The sequence below is a fragment of the Dasypus novemcinctus genome, chromosome 4 (genome assembly GCF_030445035.2).
Source record: "Dasypus novemcinctus isolate mDasNov1 chromosome 4, mDasNov1.1.hap2, whole genome shotgun sequence".
Taxonomy (NCBI): domain Eukaryota; kingdom Metazoa; phylum Chordata; class Mammalia; order Cingulata; family Dasypodidae; genus Dasypus; species Dasypus novemcinctus.
Genome location: NC_080676.1, coordinates 92,928,628 through 92,953,581, shown reverse-complemented (window position 1 = coordinate 92,953,581; position 24,954 = coordinate 92,928,628). Strand labels below are relative to the sequence as shown.

At 37.4% G+C, this 24,954-nt stretch overlaps 1 protein-coding gene across 1 annotated transcript in view; it reads right to left on the bottom strand.

Moving 5' to 3' along the window:
• Window positions 1–24,954, bottom strand: part of MORC1 (MORC family CW-type zinc finger 1) — a 178,590-nt gene that overhangs the window by 3,362 nt on the left and 150,274 nt on the right. Inside the window, exons 22-24 of the mRNA XM_058296459.1 lie at window positions 21,605–21,751; window positions 11,061–11,148; window positions 9,483–9,536 (exon numbers count right to left, since the gene is read on the bottom strand). Of these exons, the coding sequence (XP_058152442.1) occupies window positions 9,483–9,536; window positions 11,061–11,148; window positions 21,605–21,751 (289 nt within the window). The remainder of the gene's footprint in view (window positions 1–9,482; window positions 9,537–11,060; window positions 11,149–21,604; window positions 21,752–24,954) is intronic.

The window sequence follows — 24,954 nt, the reverse complement described above, 5'->3', positions numbered from 1 at the left end:
AAGTCTTGAGCATCTGGAAAGTACAGAGGCTACCATAAGAGAAAGCCCTATTCCTGTCACCTTCCACAGGTTCCTCATCTTGATGTAGAGAATATGGACAGTTGGGCACATAATTCTTGCTAAATCAAGGTTTCTGATTCCTGTCCAAGAGCTCATGCTGTGCCTGGGGCAAACCAATATTAGAAAGAGGCAATAGAGACGACAAATGCTTCCATCTCAAAATGACACAAACTACTTGTATCAACATTTCCAAAGGGTCAGGAGATTTCTGAGAAAAGAGATTCAGGGCAAATTCACCATTATAAGAATTTGCATGTTTGTGTCATAAGGAGGCTTCTGTGTTCTAATGTGACTGAGCAACCAGAAAAATTGTAAAGGGGTTTCATTTGCCTTCTGTGCCCACCCCATCCACTACCTTCAGCATACTCATTAAAGTGAGCAGGTCCTTCCCAGATTTTGCTCACTGTACTGACTTAATAAATTTCTCCTTTCTATGAAATCTTTCAGGGAAACAAACAAAATATCTTACACATAAGCAGCTCTGTTTAATAAGTATTCACTAGGTACTTCCTAAATTCAAGGCATGGAATTTAACTATAGGTTAACGATAAATGAATTACAGTCTTTGCCTTCAAGGAGCTTTTAGTCTACAGAAGGAGATAGTGCAAGGGTGCATATATTACATCCTACAAGAGAAAGTGTTTTGTGACCCCAAAGCAAGCCAGAAATATTGTGAGAGTTTAGAGGAGGTTGCTGATTCTCCTTTAAAATAAAGAACATTAAAACTCTGACTTACAGTGCTTGACTTGGATTTATATCAATGCTTGCCCTCCAATTATTTATGCTCTTAGTGTAATTTTGGGAGTATGTGGGAGGAGGGACCCAAATAGTACTTGATAGTGGCAAACACTGACTCCGTATAATAAATAATGTAGTCTATAAAAGTGAGACTATTGTAGGGTATATAGTTTGCCAAATAAAGAAATCGTCAATCTTTAGTCTTAAACTACCTAGAAGCATGAATGATACTCCAAGAATTAAGAGACTGAATTTTTGAACTGGCTCTGCCATTATCTCCTTAGTTCTAGGCCTTATTCAACTCTAGACTCGCTGGTCTTTGAGGAATACACCAAGGCCATTTCTGCCCAGGCCCTTTGCATTTGCTGCCTTCTCTGCTTGGTGAGCTTATCACCCAAATCTGCACAAAGCTCTCTTTGCCTCAGATCTCTGTCGCGGCAACACCTCTCTAGATATTCCTAGCCCATATAATCTGAAATAGCCTCCCTCTTCCCCAATACACACGCTGGTCTTGCATAATTATTTTATGGCACATCTCATTACATAGTTATATACATATTTATTTTTTATCATTATGTGATTTATGTGTTTTTCATCTTTTTCCCCCTCTAGAATGTAAAGTCCATGTGAGCAAGAATTTGGTCTTGCTGTATTTCCAAGACCTGGCACAGAATTAGCACTAAATAGTGGGGAGTTAGGAGAACAGATATGCAGATTCACAGCAAGGTGGATTCAAATCTAGGGGGAAATCAGTGAAATCCAGGCTACATTCTGAGTTCTTAAAGGGAAATCTACTTTTTTGTTGTTGTTGCTATTAATTAGAGAAGTTGTGAGTTTACAAAACAATCATGCGTACCATACAGGACTCCCATATGTCACCTCACCATCACTTTCATTTTTGTGGAACATTTTTTTACAAATGATGAAAGAACTTCGTCAAAATAGCACTGCTAATTACAGCTCATATCTTTCATTTGGCGCATTTTTCCCACAAACCACCCTATTCTTAACACCATGTATTAGTATTGTATGTTTGTTATAGTTCATGAGAGAACATCCTCATATTTGTACTCTTAACCACAGTCCATCATCCACCAAAGGGTTCACTATGTTATATGGTCCTATGCCTTGTACATTCTATCCAAAGCATACGCTCAGTGGCTCTCAATTTCATCACAGAGTTGTGCTGACATCACCTCAGTCATTTTCGAACATTTTCATTAGTTCAAAAACACACTCTTCCTCTCTTCTTGACCCTTAGAATTGATATAGTGTCTTCTCTGCCATTGCTGCAAAAATATTACAATATTACTCTGTAGGGGGAATCTACTTTTGAACCTCCTCAATTCGGCCTACAGGAAGTTGATGACTTACAGTTGAGGTAACACCCACTTCCTATAGGAAGCTTCTCAGATGTTTCCTATGGAGGCTTTAGTCACACCCAGGGAGTGACAGCTCCTAGGCCTTGGTGGTGGAGTACGGCAAATAATTCAACTCCTCTGGAATAAGGAAGACAGGTCACAGATACCTTGGATGCCAAGAGCCTCTTAATTTCAGAGCTCTAGAATTTTACAACTTTTTTATTATCCTGAATAATTGCCAGGAAACACTTTTTTAATGAATAATAACAAAAATAAAACCAACCCAAACAGATAAAATTAAGAAGAAATCAAACCATTCTAAAATACTTCAAAGAACATTGGGAAAAAACAGTACTGTCCACCAGCAATAAAAAGGAACGCATTATTGATATACTTGAATGGATCTCAAGGGCATTGTGCTGAATGAAAAAAAGTCTATCTCAATAGGACACACAATTTTTATTTTATTTTTCAACTTCAAATTTTCCTTTATTCTTTTTTTTTTTACAGTTTAATGATTATTTTATTTTTTATTTTTTCCTTTATTTTATTTTAATGTTACATTAAAAAAATATGAGGTTCCCATATGCCCCCCATCCCCCTCACCCCACTCCTCCCACATCAACAACCTCTTTCATCATTGTGGCATATTCATTGCATTTGGTGAATACATTTTGGAGCACTGCTGCACCATATGGGTAATGGTTTACATTGTAATTTACACTCTCCCCCAGTCCACCCAGTGGGCCATGGCAGGACATACAATGTCCAGCATCTGTCCCTGCAGTACCACCCAGAACAAACTCCAAGTCCTAAAAGTGCCCCCACAACATATCTCTTCTTCCCTCTTCCTACCCTCAGCAGCTACTGTGACCACTTTCTCCACATCAATGCTACAATTTCTTCCATTACTAATCACAATAGTTTCATGATAGAATACCAGTAAGTCTATTCTAATCCATACTCTATTCCTCCATCCTGTGGACCCAAGGGTGGTTATGTCCACTCCACCTCTATATCGAGAGGGGGCTTAGATTCCACATGGATATTGGATGCAATTCTCCTGCTTGCAGTTGTAGGCACTCTTGGCTCCCTGGTGTGGTGGTTGACCTTCTCTTGAAACAACATAATGATGGAAATGGTGAACAGATTCATGGTTGCCAGGAGTAAGGTGTATGTGGGTAGAGGGTGAGAGTTACTATAAAAGGGTAGCACGAGGAAGATCTTTGTGTTGAAGAGTGTTTTTTGTTTTGATTTTAGCAGTAATTACACAAATATGCATATGTGATAAAATGGTAGAACTGAACATGTGCATTTTACCAATTTTACTCTATGCTTTCTTTATATCATACTATAATTATGTAAGCTGTAAAAACTAAGAGCATTTGGGTGATAGGGATACAAGATCCCTACTATTTTTGGAACTTCCTTGAATCTAAAATTGCTTCAAAATTCAATTATTTTAATTAAAAAACATTGTTAATATAGTATGATACTAAGAATGTTTATCTAGCACACTACATTGAAAGTCACATTCTCTCAAAGTGCACCATTTCGTAACTAGTAAAATATATTTCCTTTAAACACTACCTGCTAGTTTCCTGGTTAGCCTTTCTTTCTCAGGCTAACATCTTCAGGGGGTTTCTTTAAAAGGCAGCAATTTTGACAACTTTTAAAGCTCAATGAAAAAGGACTTATACTTGCATTAACATTTTAATTAAGGGAAAGAGAGAACTGTAACAAGATGAGAGGCTTAGTTCTGCTGTTTAAACCTACTCTTATAAAGGTATTTGTGACAGATCAAAAATGGAAATCTTTCCAAACTCCATTAATTCAGAATGGAATTGTGGAATTAGGATTTGAAAGAATGTATAGTTAATGGAGATTTTAATTTTCTGCCTTGAATTATAAAAATCAGAGATGAGAAGCTTTGGAGTGCCAAAATTCTAACAAGTTTACAGAGTATAAAGAACGAACAGCAAGGTCTGTAGATTTTGTACCATACAAACAGGGGTGTGCATGTGTGTCTTTATGTGGGCAGGCACAAGAGCAGAAGCTAGCAACTTTGATTCAATGCACAAATATTAAGGCCCAGAGGAATTCATAGGGATACAAAAATTGATAAAGGAATATTCCTAACTATGGAGCCCATAATCTAGTTGGAGAGCAAATAAAATACAAGAAACCAATGTAATACATGGCAGAAAATTTAATAAATGCTAAAAGTTTTAAAGTTCTCTTGTAACATAGAGATGCCAAGATTAATTTTACATGGAGAGAGTGAGAAGGGCTTCATGTAGCATTGACCAGGCTCTGTATAGGATGGACAGGATTTCAAGAGGCCACTTGTAGGCTGAGTAAGGGGATAAAAGGGTATTTTGTAAGACTGCATGAACAAAGGTCCAGAAGCAGGCCAGCGTAGGCAGATTTGAGGAACTCTGGGAGGTCCATTTTGGATAGGGGAGACGACTTGTTAGAGAAAAGAATTAAATGTGGTGGTTGGATTCAGATGATGCAGGACCATCAAGTTGTCATGAATCATTTTGATAATATGATATAATGTTTACATAAATGCTAATGAGGTTGGGTAAGTAGTGCGTTGCTCTGTGCCTCCCCACAAGATGTTCAAGTGTGGGGAGCCACCCGCTGTGAGGTCTGTTTACAGCCTCCAACTACATGACGGAGTTCACAAATCTGCCCTGTCATTTCCTTATTCTTCTCCTCCCTGCTTCTTTGTTCTTCCCCTCCTGCCACTACTCAGGTGACCACAGCAATACGCATGTGCAAGGCGTGAAACTCCGCAGACCCGGTGCCAACTGTCGGCCAATCCCTTCCTTGGACGTCTGCCACCCACAAGACCAGCCTATCACCTATGTATACGTTCCCTTCCCTCTCTATATATCCCCGCGTTTTACTCCCCCAAAACGAGGCTTGATCAGAACCCTGTTTTGCCTCCATTCTTCTCTCAACTCCTGCCCCACCCCGCTTCTTCCCACAGGTCCCTGGACTTGCCCCCGCCGGCTCCGGCATTCAAGTACTAACATCCAGTACCTGTGAATGTGATCTTATTTGGAAACAAGGTCTTTGCAGATTTGATTAGTTAAGGATCATGAGATGAAATCATGCTGGATTTAGTGTGACCTCTAATTCCAATAACTAGCTCCTTCACAAGAGAAAGGAAAGGGAGATTAAGACACAGGAAGGGGAGAGGAGCAAGTGAAGATGAAGGCAGAGATTAAAGTTATGCTGCCACAAAGAGCCACCAGAAGCTGGAAGAGGCAAGGAAGGGTTTTCCACCAGAGCCCATGGAGTGAGTATGGCCCTGAGACACCTTGAATTTAGACTTCCACCTCCAAAACTATGAGAGAATATAATACTGCAGTCTTAAGCCACCCTGTTTGTGGTATTTTGTTATGGCATCCCTAGGAAACTTATAGAGTGACTAGAGAAGTCTATAATTTATTTAGGACCCTCTTGTGTTTTAAGTTATTAAAATACACACCTTAAAGCAAGTTAAATATATTTTCTTCTACACAGATTTCAGGAAAAACCATATATCAAAAGCTACCAACCATTCAGAACATCCTTAGGAGTAAGGCAGTTCCACTGTTAGGAATGTTGTGATTCCAAAGGGTCTTTGTTTTGCTGCAACATCTCAGTTCCAAGAGTAACTTACAGTCTCTTGACTATTTATCTTGCTTTGGTTTTTTGAAGTCTCCAAGCCCTGAACATTAAGAGGATTCTACTCTTCATCTATGCTAAGACTGTTCACACCAAATAAAATTGTGTCACTGATGTGGAGACAGTGGCCATGGGAGTCACTGAGGGCAGGGAGAGAGAAGAGGAGGTATGATACATGGGCATTTTGGAGACTTGCAGTTGTTCTGAATGATATTGCAGGGACAGATGCAGGACATTATAAATATCCTGCCATAACCCACTGAATGGTCTGGGGACAGTGTAAAATACAATGTAAATTATAGTTCATGCAGAGCAGCAGTCCTCTAAAACATATTCATCAAAAGCAATGAATGTGCCACACTGATGAAAGAGGTTGTTGATGTGGGAGAAGGGGGGTAGGATGGGAAGTGGGGAATAAGGGAACCTCTTATATTTTTTAATGTAATATTTTGTGTGATCTATGTATCTTTTTTTAAAAAAAAAGATGAAACATTGGAAAAAACAACAACAACAACAAAGCACTTATCTTATTTGGTCTGGCCTCCAAGATACAATATCCTAGCTCCATTACTTATGGTGTAGACATTGAGAAACTATCTTTTAGTTTATTCTTTAGTTTCCTTTTAGCTGACAGTTAAGTCTACAGACTACCCCTTTCAACCACAATAATCTAGTGTGTAACAGTGACTTCATGGTGAATGAAGATTGTGGCTAATAGTATAAATATAAGAATGTTCTTCTTTTACAAAGTGTTAAGAATATGGTGATATACAGGAAAATTACAGCTAAGTAACTTATGGATGATAACTAACAATAAATATTTTTGCAGCAATGGCAAAGAAGATATTATATCAATTTTAAGAGACAATTATAGGGGAGGAATAAAGGAAAATGGAATTTTTCCTTCTGGAGTAATGAAACATTCTAAAATTGACTGAGATGATGACAGCACAACTCTGTGATGGAAATGAGAGCCACTTAGTGTACACTCTGAATGGACTGTACAAAACATGGGGCTGCAAAACACAGGGAATCCAGCTGTGGAAGCTGGACGGTGGTTAACAGGACAAATATAAGAATGTTCTCTCGTGAACTATAACAAATGTATAATAATAATACAAGGTATTAATAGTTGGTTGGTTGGGGAAAATGTACCAAATGTAAGATATGGGCTATAATTAATAGCAATATTTTGATGATGCTATTTCATAGTTTGTAACAATTGTTTCACAACAATGCGAGGTGTTGGAGTGTGTGGGGGTAATATGTAGGAACCCTCTAGGATGATATGCATGCTTTTTTGTAAGTTCACAACTTTTACTATACACTTATTGTTTATGTGTGTTCATGTATGAATGATACACCTCAGTCAAATTTTATTTAAAAAAAGAAAAAAGTAAAAACTATCTTTTAGAAAAGGTTATGACAGTATGTGTACAAGCTCTTAGCATATTTTCAAGTTTTATAGTATATGGCTGGAAGTAGTGTTCCCTAGACAGTAAAGATCTGTAGAAGATTCAGGAGCCTTTCTAGCATTTCTTCAAGGGCTACCACAGACTTTCAGTTAGGATAATTCCTGAAGAACAGTACCCACTTTCCACATACACAGCCCACATAAAGATTCCACTGTCACTATCTCTCCTGCATACTCTTATCAAGTAATCTGAAGAGCTCTAACAGTAAAAAATAATTCTACACCAACAGGCTGAGAAGCTGTAGTACACCTCTTGCAAGGAATATGTGCAAACACTATGACAAGAATGAATCATTAATGTCTGGATAAGAATAAGATGGAAGACCACTGTGTAGTGCAAAGAGCTTTGGAGTGAGTGAGACAAATCTGGATTCCAATTCTGAATCTGCTACTTACTTGCAGTATGTCATGGCAATATAATCTTTCTGACTTTCCATTTCTTCATTACTAAAACAGAGATAGTGGAACTACCTCCCAAAGTTGTGAGAGTTAAATGAAGTAACATATATAAAAAACCTCATTTAATGCCTTTTTCCAATGGTTATCAATCCAAGATGAATTTCAATTCAGCTTTGCATTGGTTTACATTAATTTTATACTAATGAATTTACATCAACATCATTAATTGATGAAAATACTATTAGTGCTAGAAAAGGGTCAAAAATACATTCAAAGTAAACTTTGTCTTTTATTCCAGTTAGGAAATGCTGACAGATAAGGTCTTAAAGCTGAGACCATTCAATAAATGCTTTTCCAATAAAGCATTTTTCAGAAGACAAATAAATGCACTTTTCAGTTGAACAGTGATGGGAAACTAAGACATACAACTCCTTCATTTCCAGTTGCTTATACAGTCCAATAGGCACTCAGTCAGAAACATCAGAGGCAAACATATCAGCAAGTGTTTATAAATTTAGGCGCACCCTATAATTTGTATACTTGGTCATACAGCCTTTGGAAGAAACACTATGGTTTAGGTTCTAGTTTTCATCCCAAGTTTGCCTAGTGATGTGTCTTTTGAACATTTCCTTCACCATTCTATTTCAACTATACAACAAACATTCAAATTACTCCATTAATTACAAAAGATATGAGGCATTGCCCCTGATTACAGTTGTGTAAGTTGTGCTTTGCACAACTCCAGGGGGTGCAATTCACCTTCCAGTCATTATAAATTTGTATGTTATTTTGGTAATTTTCCAGAAGATGACAGTAATCATATGGAAAAAGATGCTAGTATGTGCGTTAATGATGGAGGTTTGAGAAAATGTGGGGAAAGTATCAACAAAGATCTAATATCTTATTATCCATCCTGGTGCCATGAAGAGTACTAGGCTCTATAATGAGTCTATGAACCTCAGTGGCTGTCCTGGCTCCAACACTAATTCCCTCTATCAGCTTGACCAAGTTCTTATCTTCTAACCTCAGTTCCCTTGAGTGTGAGATAAGCGAGTTGAGGGCATATGATTTGATATAGATGTTTCTCTAGTAAGACTGAAGGACACAATGGATGCTTTTTTTCCTAGGAAATCTTTAAGAACCAAATATACAGTATTATTTTATGACTGCTAAAAAAATCTATACAAAGGGAGAAAGGGGGACAATACCATTGTAATGAAATACTCCAAAATATTAATAGTGGTGATCTCGGGATGGCTTGGGACCATGGATGTTTTTTTAAATTACTTTTACTTTCTTATATTAACATTAAATACCTTATGATTACTTTTATAATTGAAAATTTATAAACTTAAAAGACTGTTGCTAGGATGCAAAAACAAAAACAAAAAACAAACCAGATGTATCAAATTATCTGAAATAATGTGAGATTTTAATCTACAAATAATTTTTGGTTTAGTCCAGTGTCTCAAGGATTCAGTGACTCTATTTATTAAAGATTTAAACATTCTGAATCTAAATGTTTCCTGTTCATAATATAGCCTTACTCTAAGCATTTCATAAGCTTTATATGAGAGAAGTATTTGCATTTTAAAAATCAAAAAGATATTGCTTTATGACACCTGATATGCAACACATTATTCTAAGTCTTGATAAATGAATGCAAATTTGATTCCCTTCCAAACCTAACATTTGGAAATATATATTATTTCTCCTTTGGAACACAGGATCATTTGGAATATAAATGACTACACTGAAAAGCAGCTTACCTGGTTGGAACACATTTTCAGATTTTTGTTTGTCTGCTCTGGGCATTGCTCCAACTGTTTTTGTAAGGATAATAAACAGGTTGTTAACTTTTAGAAAATGAGCTGTCTACAACATAGTTATAGCATGTAAGTATCTAGTATAGGAAAGCACCAATAGCCTAGAACTAGCCAACATTAGTCCTGCAGGTCTTTTAAGCCAGGGTTTAATTAAATTAATTAACTAAATTTTACCATACTGCATTCCAGAAATGATTAAGGCAGTTTACACAAATACATACAACATGTTTTTTGTTTTTTTTTAATCCACAGATGAAAATAAGGGGTGGGAGAAGGAAAATTAAATGGTAAAATACTAAACATTCAAGGAGAGATGATGTCAAAAAGGCAGCTGGAATCTGAATTTGTGGGACAGCAACGCCAGAGAAACAGACTGGGTGTAGTTGGCATATGGGATAGTGTTCAAAGACACAGCCCAGATGAGGTCTCCTAGAAACATCACTAAATAGAAGAGAGTGGTCCAGCAGCAAGTACTTAGACCTGCCATCATTTAGCAGCCAAACAGAAAAGGAGTTGACAGCAAAGAAGACAGAGAAAGAAGGGAAAGAAACAGGAAGTTGAGAAGAGGGGTATCATGAACACAACACAGAGAAAGTCCTTCAAGAAGCAGAAAGCAGTCGTTTGTGTTGAAGACTTCTGAGAGGTCAGATTAAGAACTATCAACAAGATATGTCAACATAGAGGTCACGGGAATCTTGACAAGAGCCGTCCCATTTAAGTAGTAGAGTGAGACTGGAGAGAAGGGATGAGGTGAAAAAGCAGGAGCCATGATTACTGATTAGAAAATATAAGCATTCACCTCAGATCAGACTGAGGAATATGGCACCTCTGTCAGGTTAATAATTTCGTGCTCTTTTCACTCTTTGCATGCTCTTTTCACTCTTTGCTCTTTGCATGTTTATCCCTCATTTCCACAGGAAACACCGAGCACGGGGGCAAAGAAGGATCAGTCCTGGGCTCCTGCCATCATGACAGGCTCTTCTCCACCATTATGAGCAGCTCTCTTGGCCTCAGGCCCGCCCACCTCACTCAGCTTTGTTACAGCCCTGCCCCCCGACGGTTGATCAACGTTTTTCTTCCAATCACATACAGTATTGTCCTTGAAAAAAGATTCAGTAAATACAATTTTCTTCACCTTTCCCAGTCAAGTTTTAAAGATTCTTAGAAGACTAGTACTCTGGGCACCTAAAGTGATCTACCAACTCCTCACTTCAGGGCCTCATAAAAGGAAATGTATCAAAAGTGGTATATCTAAGAAATAGAAGTTTTGTTTTTGGTGAGGGAAGGGAAGTCAGGGACTACATTCAGTTTCGTCTGATCTCTGAAAAGTTTATGTAAACCTTGGCCACAATGGTATCAAATGCATCTATATTCTGAGTCATCCATTTGGTACAAAGATCCCCATCGTCACTCACTTAAGCCATTCTAGGTCCTCTTAACAATAACACTTTCATTTTTCTTCACTGAAGATTAAATCTGTGCTATTGTCATTCCCTCAGAGTTCCAGAAAAGTCAGTTTACCTCACAACTTGCCACAAGTTGCTCCAGAGATGTATAGCCAAATTCTGATGGTAGCTGATACTCAGGAAAAAAATACAGAAGAATCTCCCTAGGAATATAAGCACAACAGAAATGGGGTTATTCTGGGACAAAAGCCATGGCATTTACCTGTCAGAACTGATGCCATCTCCTGAGTATTAAACAACCTGACAAAGATCAACACTCATGCTCCCAAATACTTTGTAATAGAAATAAATAGAAAGCTTAGACTGGGAGGACAGCATGGGGTATAGCTATAAAGGGGCAAAAGGCAAATCTTTGTGGTGGAAATGTTCTGTTTCTTGACTGTTATCAATGTCAATATCCTGTTGTGATACTGTTCTACAGTTTTACAAGATGTTACAATTGGGAGAAACTGGGTAAAAGATACATGGGATTTCTCTGAATGATTCCTTATAACTGGATATAAATGCATAAATTTCAAAATAAAAAGTTTAAGTAAAAAACAAGAAAGCATGGGCTCACAAGTTCCAGCAATCCATAGCAAGAAGTCCAGGGAAACCCTGAACCTAGTTGGGTGTTCTTCTGTGGAGAAGCCCTCTGCAGAGAACTCAGCCATTGCAACATTCACTGGGGGGAAACTGGCTAGCTACGAGTTTACTGACTTTTTTTCTGAAGAAAATCAAAGAGCTTATGCTCCAGAGTAACTCCTTTTATCAGTTCCTCCATGACTACTCTGAGAAATTATTCACATATCCTACTCTTTAAACAGCAGTGGCCACTGCTCTTACCAGTGCTTTATTTTGCCCAAAGACAGCAGTGGATCACCCCTCTACTATGACAACTTTCTCTAGGATTAATCACTTAAATGACACATATTTCATAACTGGAGGAATATAAAATCTAGATATTTATAACTACCACATCTTAAAAGTATACAGAGTGCTTTCGAGTTGAAATATTTCATGAACCTCATATTCTCCAAGTGACTTCAAAAATTTTTCCATTGTAAAATAATGTAGTACACCAAAGATAACACAGGTGTTTCTTATACAGTTATATTCCTAGTATTTTCAGTTTATTACAGTATTTTATCTGTATTAATATTTGATAGAGTTTCAAGAAGTTTCAAACCAAAATCTTAAAAATTCTCAGCATTGCACAAATATCAAAAATTTTAATCACCTTTCTTCTCTTCCCCACCCTCCCACAGATCTTGGAATTATTTGCCTGTCTAATAAGATGAGAGGACTGGAAGATTGGGGAGAAAGGGGCTTCCAGGTTTATGAGATGAGCAAAAATCAGAAGGTACAGAAAGAAAAGTTGCAACTGGAGTCCCTGGGAATGAAGGCCTGTGGTCAATCTTATGGCTGGTTTGGTGGGGCAAAAGTAGTGAGGGGTCTTTTACACAAACCACTTATTTCTCCCTACACCAAACTCCCCATCCCCCACCACGGAGTTGAAACCTTGCTGAGCATTGGTTCCTTCCGTGGAAGTCATACATTCTTTTGTGTTTAGATTTGGAGGAAATCAGCAATCCCTTAAGAATCTACTCCTAGAAAAACAATTAGGAAGGGGTGGCATTTGGTGGGGAGTGGGAGAGGGTGAAGGGGCAGATGAAGAGAGAACAAGTCTTAGCTTAGTTTAGATTATTCTCAATCTGTGGAATTTGTATTTCAAAATTTATACCAGACATTTCTCTAATCTGAATGTTCCACATTTTCATTTCCAAAAAGACAGAGATAGATAGATAGATATAGATAGAAAGATAGATAGATAGATAGATAGATAGATAGATATAGATAGACAGTACAGAGGGATAGGCAGATAAATACTATTTTAAAATTAAACGTAGTTTCATGTAAAGGTGTTGTTGAAATTGCAGTAGCTTTTTACCATTTTCTATTTTCTCAATAAACCCAATTTCATTAATTCTACAGGTATTCCTTCAACCCCTACTAAAATAGAGTCTTTACCTCATGGCACCTACAGCTTGCCATTGTGCCTCCATGCTAGGAACTCAATACATTCATATACATTAGGGAATTGAGTATTTTCCCGTGGCATGAGCCTTCTGGGTCAGATTCAACTACCCTTTATAAAATGCTGGAAATGTGCCAAGCACTGGTATTTGCTTTATGTTCTGAATTACATGTAATTCTCAAGGCAACTCTTCTATTGAGGAGTTAGTTCTATTTTAAATGTGTTCTCCTGATTCTTAAAGACCCCATGCCAACCATTAGGCCAAAGCAGGTTTACTGTGTCCTTTGTCTCTCTCTCTCAAAGACCTCAAGTATTGAGCCTTTTAGTGTACTTTCCTTAGAATTACTGATAAATGGTTTCTCCCTTGGGGATCCTGTCCCACAAGACTAATTAGAGTAAAGACAAATTATTCAGCTCCTTGCAATTTCCAAACACAAATGAAAAGGCCTCTAGATTAGATCCTCTAATTCATAAAGGGCCTTTCAAGGAGGTGAACAGGAAGCACTCAGGGCAAAACTATAGGGATAAACCAGTGTGCACTCACTGTATCCATTGAATCAAGTAGATACTGTGCTTTTGGGGGGAATCCCAACCAGTTTCAATGGAACTCTTAACTTGCCTAGGAATAGCCCTTCCATTCGAGCATTTAGTCACTACTCTATATCCTGGTTTGAAAATAAAATCAGGATTTTGTCTTTGTTTAATATTGTCTCTCTACTGAATAATTCAAGAAGTGAATATCCTAAACATCTTCCAGAGCTATTACCGGCATCCAGGTTGTAGGCCCTTGACTATTATGTCCCTTTAAACTGAATTCCTATAGAGTCCATGTCCATAGTTGCAAGTTTGAATTGGAAGTGTTTATAGATTCAGTGAGGTGAGCTAAAACACTAAATAAGCACTTTCTCTATAAATGATGGCCAAGATTTGGAAAATTCTAGATATGGACGATTTCCTTTCTACTCTATAGTCATATTTCTTTCTCAACAGGTATTTTTCACTGAGACAAATCACTTACTTGCCAGATGGGGCAAGAGTACATAGAGGTATGTGGTCATCCAGCTGTTCTTTTTACATAGTCACCTAATCAGTTAGTGCAGTACTATGAAAAGAGAAAAGAAAGCTTCCAATTTGAGATAGAACCAAACTTCCTTCTTCAATCCAGTGAAAGGGAAAGACTAGGATGAAATGGAAATGGCATGGTTCTGCTTTCTAAAACCAGGAATCAGCTAATGGTTTCTGAAAGACCTCAATTAATAGTATGTTTATTTTTGTGACTTTTTCTTTTGCTTCATCAACTGGCAACAACCTGAAAAAAGCTTACTTTCTTTTTGTTTGGTCATTCCTCAGAAAGTTAAATATGGAATTACCATATGATTCAGAAATTCTATTTCAAGGTATCTACCCAAAAGAATTGAAAGCAAGGATTCGAGCATATGTTTATAAACTAATGCTCATAGCAACATTATTCACAATAGTTAAAAGGCAGAAGCAGCACAAGTGTCCATTAAGAGATGAATGCATAAACATATGAGGTGCATGTCTGTGTGTATTTACACACACGCAATGAATATTATTCAACTGTAAATAAAAGAATATTACTGCTACATGCAACAACATTGATGAACCTTAAAGACAAAAGACTGTGTGAAATAAATCAGACAAAAAAGGACAAATGGGGGGGTGTGGGGAGTGGAGTATATGGGAACCTCTTATATTTTTTAATGTAACATTTTGTTTCATCTATGTATCTTTTAAAAAAAAGATAATAATGAAGTAAAATAAAAGGACAAATATAACATGATATTTATATGAAATAACTAGAATATGTAAATGCATGGATAGACAGTGGATTACACTTTACCAAAGGTGATGTGGGGAGGGAATAGGGAGTTACTGCTTGATGGGTATAGAGATTCTGTTTGCGGTGATAAAAATTTTTGGTAATGTATGGTTGTGATGGGAGCACACTACTTTGAATGTGATTAATATTACTGAATTGTACACATGAAAGTAGCTAAAAATGGGAGATTTTTTTGTTGTTTATATGCTACCGCAATAATTTTTTAAAAAATGACTTTCCTTTCAAAGATTATTTTTGTGTTTTTTTTAATGTAAGAAAACACAAAGCACTTACTTGTAGAGCTGAAATAAAAGAAGTTTGCCTTACTACGAAGTTTCCATATACAATAATAAACTGAAACAAGCTATTACATAGGTGGTTAAGAGCATGGACTGGGATGCCAGACTTCCAGGGTTCAAATCCTCGTTCTACTATTTAGACTGATGTAATGTTGGATAAACTATTTAACTTCTATGGGCCTCAGTTTTCTGGGGATAATAAGAATATCTATTTATAGGGTTGTTGTAAGATATAAGTGGATTAAATTAGGGATAATTCTTAATAAATATTTATTACTATTTTATTTTCATTATCGAAAGTGATTTAAATTTGACAATACTCCAATATTTAGGACCATCTGAAAAAGTTTAATAGTCCAGATACAGGTTTAGCTTACTTACCCTTTTACTTAACACAGTATGTGAAAATATTACACAACATTCAGCAATACTACTCACTGCTTTTTACATTAATCTCTTTCAATTTAAAGTATTCTTTCAATGTCTACTAACATATTTTAGATACAGTTTGAGAAACCCAATCTATTTTTAATGAAGTTACTATATTTAGGGAGTAAATAAATAAATGCACATAAAACAAAAAAATAGTATTAAGAGGGGAAGATGCTAAACTGAACATAATCAGGTAATTAAAATGGACAGTAAAAAGTACCTTTTCAATTAATTTATTCAATTAACATTAACTAAACAGACGTGGCCTGACCCTCCCTTGGCAATGTAAAAAGGGATAAGGGCTCTGTAATGTCCAAAGTACACAAAGTAGAGGGAATAATCTAAACATTTATAAGATCTTTCATCTCTTTACCATGTAATTACCAAGGTAAATATAGCTAACAATTCTGAATATAAAGAACAGTGTGCCCTTCATATTACACACAGCCAGCCACAACCCTTCCTTATGCCTTCAAGAATTTAAAGTCCAATAAGCACAAGGAATAACATGTGCAACAGATATAATAATATAGTGCAATATAGGAAGAAAAACATTATAATGAATATAAGAAATTTGTTTTCACTGGTGAAATGTGAGAAAACATATTACTTGTTGCTAAGGCAAAAGAGAAAACTGGTAAAATGAGGAGCATATTTTTTTTTGTTAAAGCCTTGTGTTCTACACAATTCTTTTGCCACTGAGTGAAAAATCACCACCACAAAAAATTCAAGGTGGCATAAAAAAGAGCTGATATATTAGTACATTCAATTTTCAGAGTCCTAAACTGATAATAATATAATGATTTCAAGCACTTAAGATTCCATGTGCTTATTAGGGAAATGGTTTCTGGGAAATTTGAATTTGCTCTTAGTGACTAATAATGAGAGTAGATGTACTTTAAAGTCTTAGTACACTCAATAAGATTATTCTTTATCAATCACATGTAACTAATTAAAATTAATAGAAATGTTACACTAAGAAGTAGAACAAAAATTAGCCACATAAAAATAAGGAAAATGGTGAACCTGAAAAGGAAAGTTTATTTAACTGGAAAAGAAGCTAAGTTATCTGTGCATCCAAATTCTGCTATAACATGCTCAGACAGGTCTCTCCAGCTTTTGCTAGCGTGGAGACTAAAGAAATATATAGATTTTGGTGGTTAAGAACATGGGATTCCAAATCAGGGAGCCTGGGCTTAAATCCCAGCCCTGACTTTAGTAGCTGCGCAACTGTCTATGTGACTTTCATAGTGTTACTTAGTTTCCCTAAGCTTCAGTTTCCTCATCTAAAAAATAAGGATGAGAATAACATAAACCTCATAAATTTTGTGGGAGTAAGGAACTAATATAAACAAAGACCTGAATGAATGCTTAAAATATAATGAAGGCTAAAAAGTGTTGGCTATTATTATCAAGAAGTACTGGCTCACTTGCAGCAATATCCCAATCACTGGAAACTTGTAGTCATACCCATGCATTTTTAATGATATTCACACATTTATTCAGATGTGTACAGGCACATACATATCTAATTTATTGCCTACTTCCATGTCTTAGTGACCAAGTAACTTGCCCAAGTCACAGAAACTGTTAAATACCAGGATTCCAATTTAAGGTCACCTGACTTCAAAACTGAGGACTTGAAATATGACACCCACCCAGATCACTGTGCTACTGGTCTTTTTCAATCTCATGATATCTGTACAACACTGAGGTATGACCTACTCTGTCCCACTCCCAGGCTAGAGTTTGATGAGACTTTCTACAAAGCACTGTTACTGAATTGATTACAGCTTTGGAAATATTTTGATGGAATGAACATATTTTGCATATAGAAAGAACATGTTTTTTGGGGGTCCAGAAGGTAAAATATGGAAAACATGTTCTAAAATCTAATCCACTCCTGTGGGTGTTAACTTATTGATGAGGCTATTTCAGTTAGAGTATAACCTATCTCATTCAGGATAGGACTTAAGTCTATTACTGGAGTCCTTTTTCTTTTATCTGGAGGTACTGGGGATTGAATCCAGAACCTCGTATGTGGAAAGCAGATACTCAAACACTGAGCTGCATCTGTTCCTACTGGAGTCCTTTATAAATGAAATGAATAGAGAGAGAGAGAAATGCCACAGAAGCAAGAAGCTGCAATTAACAAAACCTGGAAGAGAAGGAAGAAATTACCAGATGCTGCCATGTGCCTTGCTGTGTGCCTTGTCATGTGGCAAGCCAAGGATCACTAGAAGCCAGTCTTCAGGAAGAAAACATCATCTTCATGATGCTTTGATTTGTACATTTGGTCTCAAACCTTGAGCTAATAAATTCCCATTGTTTAAGCCAACCCATTTCATCGTATCTGCTTTAAAGCAGCCTAGGAAATCAAAACATGGATTTTTTTCCCCTTACAAAGACTCTCAGGACATTTTTATGAACTTTGAAAAGATCTCTTTCTGTAGTTTTAGATACAGAACTTATTGAGGGAAACCGAGTATTACCATTTTGTTGAGTGTAGAATGTTAACATTGTGGATATGGTTATCTGGAGAATTTAAACGTTTGGGACTGAAGTTTGGGGTCTGTAGCAGTTTGGCATTGTTTATGAATTTCAAAAAGTTATTGGATTATGTTTGTAAACTGGTCTGTCAGAGGTATCACTTTTAATTGATTATGATTAGGACTTTGATTGGGCCCTTGGGCAGGGATTCACAGACAAAAGACCTGGCAAAAGACAGAGTTGGGAGTTTTGATCTAGAGCCCGGGAAGTGAACCCACAAAAGAACACAGAGGAATAGCGATGGCTCCTTAGTCACAGCAGAAGCCCTGGGGAAAGAGACAGAGCTATTCATCTGATAGCTTACAGCTGGCCTTATGGAGTGAGCACAGCAGCTGAAACCAGAGAGAAAGAGAGCCCTGGGAAGAGAGAAACCCAAGAAGCTTAATACAGGGTCTCTAAATCACCTTCAGGTTCAGTGATTAGAAAGACCCTCGGAACTCAGTGAAGTTGTTATACTCACTGTATTAGTCAGCCAAAGGGGTGCTGATGCAAAATACCAGATATCTGTTGGCTTTTTAAAGGGTATTTATTTGGGGTAGAAGCTTACAGTTACCAGGCCATAAAATGTAAGTTACTTTCCTCACCAAAGTCTGTTGCCACATGTTGGAGCAAGATGGCTGCAAGATCTGCAAGGGTTCAGGCTTCCCAGGTTCCTCTCTTCCTGGGGCTCTTTTCTCTTCAGGCTCAGCTGCTCTGCTTTCTCCACAAGGCCAGCTGTAGACTATCAGGCAAACATCTCTGTCTCTCTCCCAGGGGCAAGATTCTCTCTGGGCTCAGTGGCTCTACTCTCTTCCATGTGTCTATTTCCTGGGCTTCCAGCTCAAAAACTCCAACCTCTCTTTTCTGTGGTGCAGTTTTTCTGTGAGTCCCCATCCACCAAATGGGTAGGGACTCAACATCCTACTGACATGGCCCAATCAAAGCCTTAATTATTATTTAATCAAGTAAAAGTGAAACTTCTGAATCCAATATAATCTAATATGCCCAGAGGAGTGGACCAGTTTACAAACATAATCCAATATATATTTTTGGAATTCATAAACAATATCAAACTGCTATACTCACTGTTATAGTTTATTACAGACAAAGATATAAATTAAAATTAGCAGTGGACATATTCCAGGAGGGACCAGCCATGAGTTTCCAGTTGTTCTTTCCTTTTCTTTGAAATGTACAGAAGGTGGATAAACTAGACTTGCTAAGTTGCTCTTTTACTGAATAGCAGCCCAGTTCTGAAAGGATGGAAGCAGGGAGGAGAAAAAGCCCAGGATTCAAGGACTTTCCAAAGAGGGACTGATGTGAGTAGGGGAAGTCATTTGGGCCCAAGCCAAAGAATTTGGTTTAGTGAAGAGTATTTTAAAATCAGTTCCATATCAGGGGGCAGGATTAATATAACCAGTTGGTTTTGTTGGGGTTCACAGACCATAGAATGATGGGCTTTGGGCCAAGTATGCCTCAACTGGAAGAGTATTTTCTCTTAGGACAGTCACTTTGACTTTCTGATCAGTGACTGACAAAATTTTCTGAAGAACAGAGTTGGCAAAGAAATTCCACCCTCATCAAGCATTAGGGTAATAACCAGACCCTCCACAATTCCCAGGGTATCTGAGAAAACTGGGGTGGTAGCACTTTTCCTGAACATGGGGTGGAAGGTCTACCCTCTCCAAGTGCTACGGCAGACTCAACCTTTCAACACATATGGGTGGGCCTGCTCTCTTGGCCAAAAATAATGTCATCCATCAATACCTCAGCTTCCATGGTTCAGACCTGGAAGTGCTTTTTCCTTCAGTCATCCCTTTTCTGTCCCTTTAAGTCCAGGTTGGCAATGGTTCTATTCATATAGATCTCTCTCTCTCTCTCTCTCTCTCTCTCTCTCTCTCTCTCTCTCTCTCTCTCTCTCTCTCTCTCACACACACACATACACACACACAAACTTGTCAGTTTTGCATGTAGTACACAGAGGTTCAAGCCATCAGACAGTAGGATTTTCCATAGATCCTTCTTGGACAATTGTACTTCCAGTCCTGGCTTGCACTGAAATGGCTGACTGGATCCATGTTCAGTTAAACCCTCAAATCCAACACTATTTTCTGGGGACTTGCTTTATGAAAGCTCAGAATTTTCGAAACCATCAATTCCTTGTTTCTTTATGCCCAGGAGTTCAGTTCTCAGCTTATCCCTTTCCTCTCACATTTACTATAAGCTGCAAGAAGCCAGGCCACACTTCACACTTTCCACATTTAGCTTGAAAATCTCCTCAACTAAATACCCGAGCTTATTACTTTCAAATTCTGCTTTCCATCTGATATCAAGAATCAATTTTACCAAGTTCTCTACCACTTTAAAACATGATGTGGACCATTGACCATGAGGTGCAGAGGTGCCCAAAGATGTACTTACCAAATGCAATGGATGTGTCATGATGATGGGAATGAGTGTTGCTGGGGGGGGGGAGAGGTGGGGTGGGGGTGGTGGGGTTGAATGGGACCTCATATATATATATTTTTAATGTAATATTATTACAAAGTCAATAAAAAATAAAAAAAATAAAAAAAAAAACAAGGGTCACCTTTCTTCGAGTTTGCAATCACACATTCATCATTTCTAAGGCCTCATAGGAAGCACCTTTAGCATCCATATTTCTACCAACAGTCTCTCCAAAGCAATTTAGGCCTTTCTTATCAAATAGCTCACCATTTTTCCAGTCTCTAACCATTAATAAATTCCCAAGCCATTTCCACATATTTGGTATTTGCAATAGCAGCACCCCACTCTCGTCATATCAAAATCTGTTTTGGTTTCCCATGCTGCTGAAAGCAGGTAGCCTGAAATGAGCTGACTTAAATGATGGGATCTTATCAGCTTACAGTTTAAGGCTGAGAAGATGCTCAAGTCAAGGATAATCAAGGTGATACTTGCTTCACAAAGACCAGCTGCCAAGGATCCTTGGCTCCTCCAACACATAACAAGGCAAAATGCGGTGTGTGCTGGTCTCTCCTCTCTCTAACAGGTTTCTTTGATTGCAGCTTCTTGCTTCTCTGGCTTTTCTCTCTCTCTGCATTCATTCTCTTTATAAAAGACTCCAGTAATAGGGTTAAGTCACACCATAAATAAAACCTCATCCAAAGATCCTACTTAAAATGGGTTTATACCCACTGGAATGGATGAGATTTAAGAGCATGTTTTTCAGGGTACATACAGCTCAAACCACAACAGCCTAAGTCATTAAGAATTTAGGATAAGACTAACATCCACCATATTGCTTGGTAATGAAACAATAGACTGTTTTATTTCATGGAGCATGTAACCCATGGTGATATCTAAATCAGTGTACTTAGGAAACATGTCAAAACATAATCCCACTGAATTTTTTCAATAATGTTACCACTCAACTAAGAGTTGTCCCTGCTTAGAAAGTTCAACAAAGCATGTGGAAATATGTTAGTAAATAGCTTTACCTTAAGTTAGACATCAATTTTCTCACTGTGTCCGCAACAGATGGGCTATGAGAAGACTTTGTCAGAGGAGAAACAACTTCACAATCTTCATTCACAGAAAAATTGACTTTGTGTCCAGAACTTGGATTTAAATCTTCCACAGGTACACTGGGCAAAAACAAACCAAGTTTTATAATTTTCAAGTAAGAATCACATCAGTTACTAATAAATTCAGAAATGTTACTATATATCAAATTCAAGTATAGGAAATAAACTTAATGTTGAAAATTGCTATTTATTCAGTTATCTAAAACCAATTTTCAACTAAAGGAAGTACTATACAGCCCTGAAAAACCTTGTTTCAAGTTCTTTGGGTGCTGCAATTAAAAAGAACTGATGAGAAAAGATTCTTAACAATAGTGGTCATGCACCATGCCTCTTATTTTCTAGAAGAAGCTCTTTATCTATTTTAGCATGGGAGAAGATATGTACAGAAATAAAATACAGAGCGGAAAAAAAATAAAATAAAATACAGAAGGGACAAACTCAATGTGCAGGAATATTTACTCAAGCTATAGAGGAAGGAAGGAGAGTGTTCTAGGTCAAGTATAATGATCCTGCAGTGGAATCAAGCTAGGACTGTTCAAAGAAAAATGAGAAGGCCAGAGCTGTTGGGGGTGGAGTGTGAGAGGAAAATAGGAAGAGAGATGTGAGAGAGGTGGGGTCATGGACCTTATGGCAAAGGGGAAGGGGAAGGAATAAACTGAGATTTATTCTAAGTAGAACAAGCATCACTATTGATGAGTTCAAATGGGAGCGAGGTGATCTGACAAACGTTTTTGAAGATGAACTGGCTACAGCATGAAAAATAATTCAAAATGAGGAGGCATAAAACAGTGGAGTATGTTATATGTTAAGGAGACCCAAAGTTTTCAGTGGCGGGTACAAAAAAACAAACAACAAAAAAAAACCCCAAGGAGGCTGGAAGGAGTATCAATATGGGATATGGAGTTGAGCAGATAGGGAGGAGTCAGTTCATGCAGGGCTTTATTTATGAAGTAATAAGCAGATTTTTGTAATCCTTTTATGTTGATATCCATAAATTAAGACCATAGTTCTAGAGAGTTGTATATGTTTATACCATTGGGCTTTTAAAAATTAGATAATATTTTACATCTAATTAAATGTGCTTCTACTGTTAACAATTATTTGGCATTATACTGTCTAAACTTCAGCCGAGGTTTATAAGATTAAGAACATTATATAAACTAATGATTGTCTCTTAAATATATCTGTACAATGCCGAAAGCTCATTATGTTTTTTGTGATGAAAATTTTTCAAGGAAGTTCTCCTTCTTCTAGTTCTTCTTCTCCTTTTCCTTCTTCTTTTGCCATATTAGGAATGCTGGAAGTCCATGCTGGGGTGGGGGGGCGGAGGATAAAATGCAATTCAGCAGAGTGCAAGAGATTCCTCCCTGAAACTGTTTCTTCTTCTGCCAATAATAACAGTGCCTACCTCACAGAGTTGCGCTGAAGATTAAATGAGATAGCCAAAACTTATCTCAATGCCTAGGATAAGTGCTCAGTAAAGACTACCTAATTATTAATGTTACTATGATCTTCTTTTTCACCACTGCCATTAGCAATGAATTTTTTTTAGGCTGTATGTAGTTGAATGTTAATTTTCATAAGAAACTACCAAACTGTTTTCCAAGAGAGTGTACCATTTTACATTCCCACCAGCAATGTATAAGGGATCCAGTTTCTCTGTATCCTTCTCAGTGTTTGGTGTTGTCACTAATTTTTATTTTTGCTATTCTAATAGGTGTGTATAGTGATATTTCATTTTGATCTAATTTGCATTTCCCTAATGTCTAATGATGTTGAACATTTTTTCATGTGCTTATTTGCCATTTATATATCCGTCTTCACTGAAATGTCACTTCATGCCTTTGCCCATATTTTTATTTTTATTTTTTAATTCACTTTTTAAAATATTACATTCAAAAAATATGAGGTCCCCATATACACCCCACCTCCCCCTCACCTCACTACTCCCCCCATAGCAACATTCTCCTCCATCATCATGACACACTCATTGCATTTGGTGAGTACATATCTGAGCATCATTGCACCTCATGGTCAATGGTCCACATCATAGCCCACCCTCTCCCACGTTCCATCCAGTGGGCCATGGGAGGACCTACAATGTCTGGTAATTGTCCCTGAAGCACCACCCAGGACAACTCCAAGTCCTGAAAATGCCTCCACATCTCATCTCTTCCTCCCATTCCCCACATCCAGCAGCCACCATGGCCACTTTCTCCACACCAATGCCATATTTTCTTCAATTACTAATCACAATAGTTCATGAATAGAATATCAGTAAGTCCACTCTAATCCATATTCTATTCCTCCATCCTGTGGACTTTGGATTGGTTGTGTCCATTCACATCTATGTCAAGAGGGGGCTTAGAATCCACATGGATGCTAGATGCAATCCTCCTGCTTTCAGTTGTAGGCACTCTTGGCTCATGGTGTGGTGGTTGACCTTCTTCAACTCCATGTTAGCTGAGTGGGGTAAGTCCAATAAACCAGAGTGTAGGAGCTGAAGTCTGTTGAGGCTTGGGGCCTGGCTATCATATGGTCAGTCCAGAGATTCAGATGCCCATTTTCTAATTGAAATTTTTTTTACTGTTTAGAGGATTTTTATATTAAAAATATTAGTCCTTTGATGGATATGTAGTTTGCAAATTTTTTTTCCCATCCATAGCTTGTCTTTTCATCCTCTTCACAATGTCTTTAAGCAAAGATTTTAGTTTCGATGACATTCAATTTATCCATATTTACTTTCATGGATTGTGCATTTGGTGTTAAATCTAAGCACTCTTTGCCCTACTTCTCCAAGATTTTCTCCTGTGTTTTCCCTAAAACTGATAGCTTTATGTTTTCCATTGAAGTCTGTGATCTATTTTATGTTGTGTATAAGGTGTGAGGTTTTGATTGAATTCATTGTTTTGCCTATGGATGTCCAAAAGGCTATACTTCTTCCATTGAATTGCATTTGTCAAACATAAGTTGGACATTGTGGTGGTTTGAAATTAATCCCAAAAAGAGAAGGACTGTGTTTTAAAAATTAATCTATTTCTGTGGGTCTGAGACTTTTTGATTGCATTACATTTAGTTGAAGGTCCTTAGGTTAGATTACTTGAAAAGATCACTTTAGGGCTTTTGATTGGGCTATGTTAGTGGGGCATGATTAAGATTGTCTCTACCCTCCTGCTGGGTCTGACACAGAGAGACAGACACCCAGACAGACACAGGTAAAGGAAGCTGCCATTTTTTATCTTGCCATGTGAGAGCAGACTAAG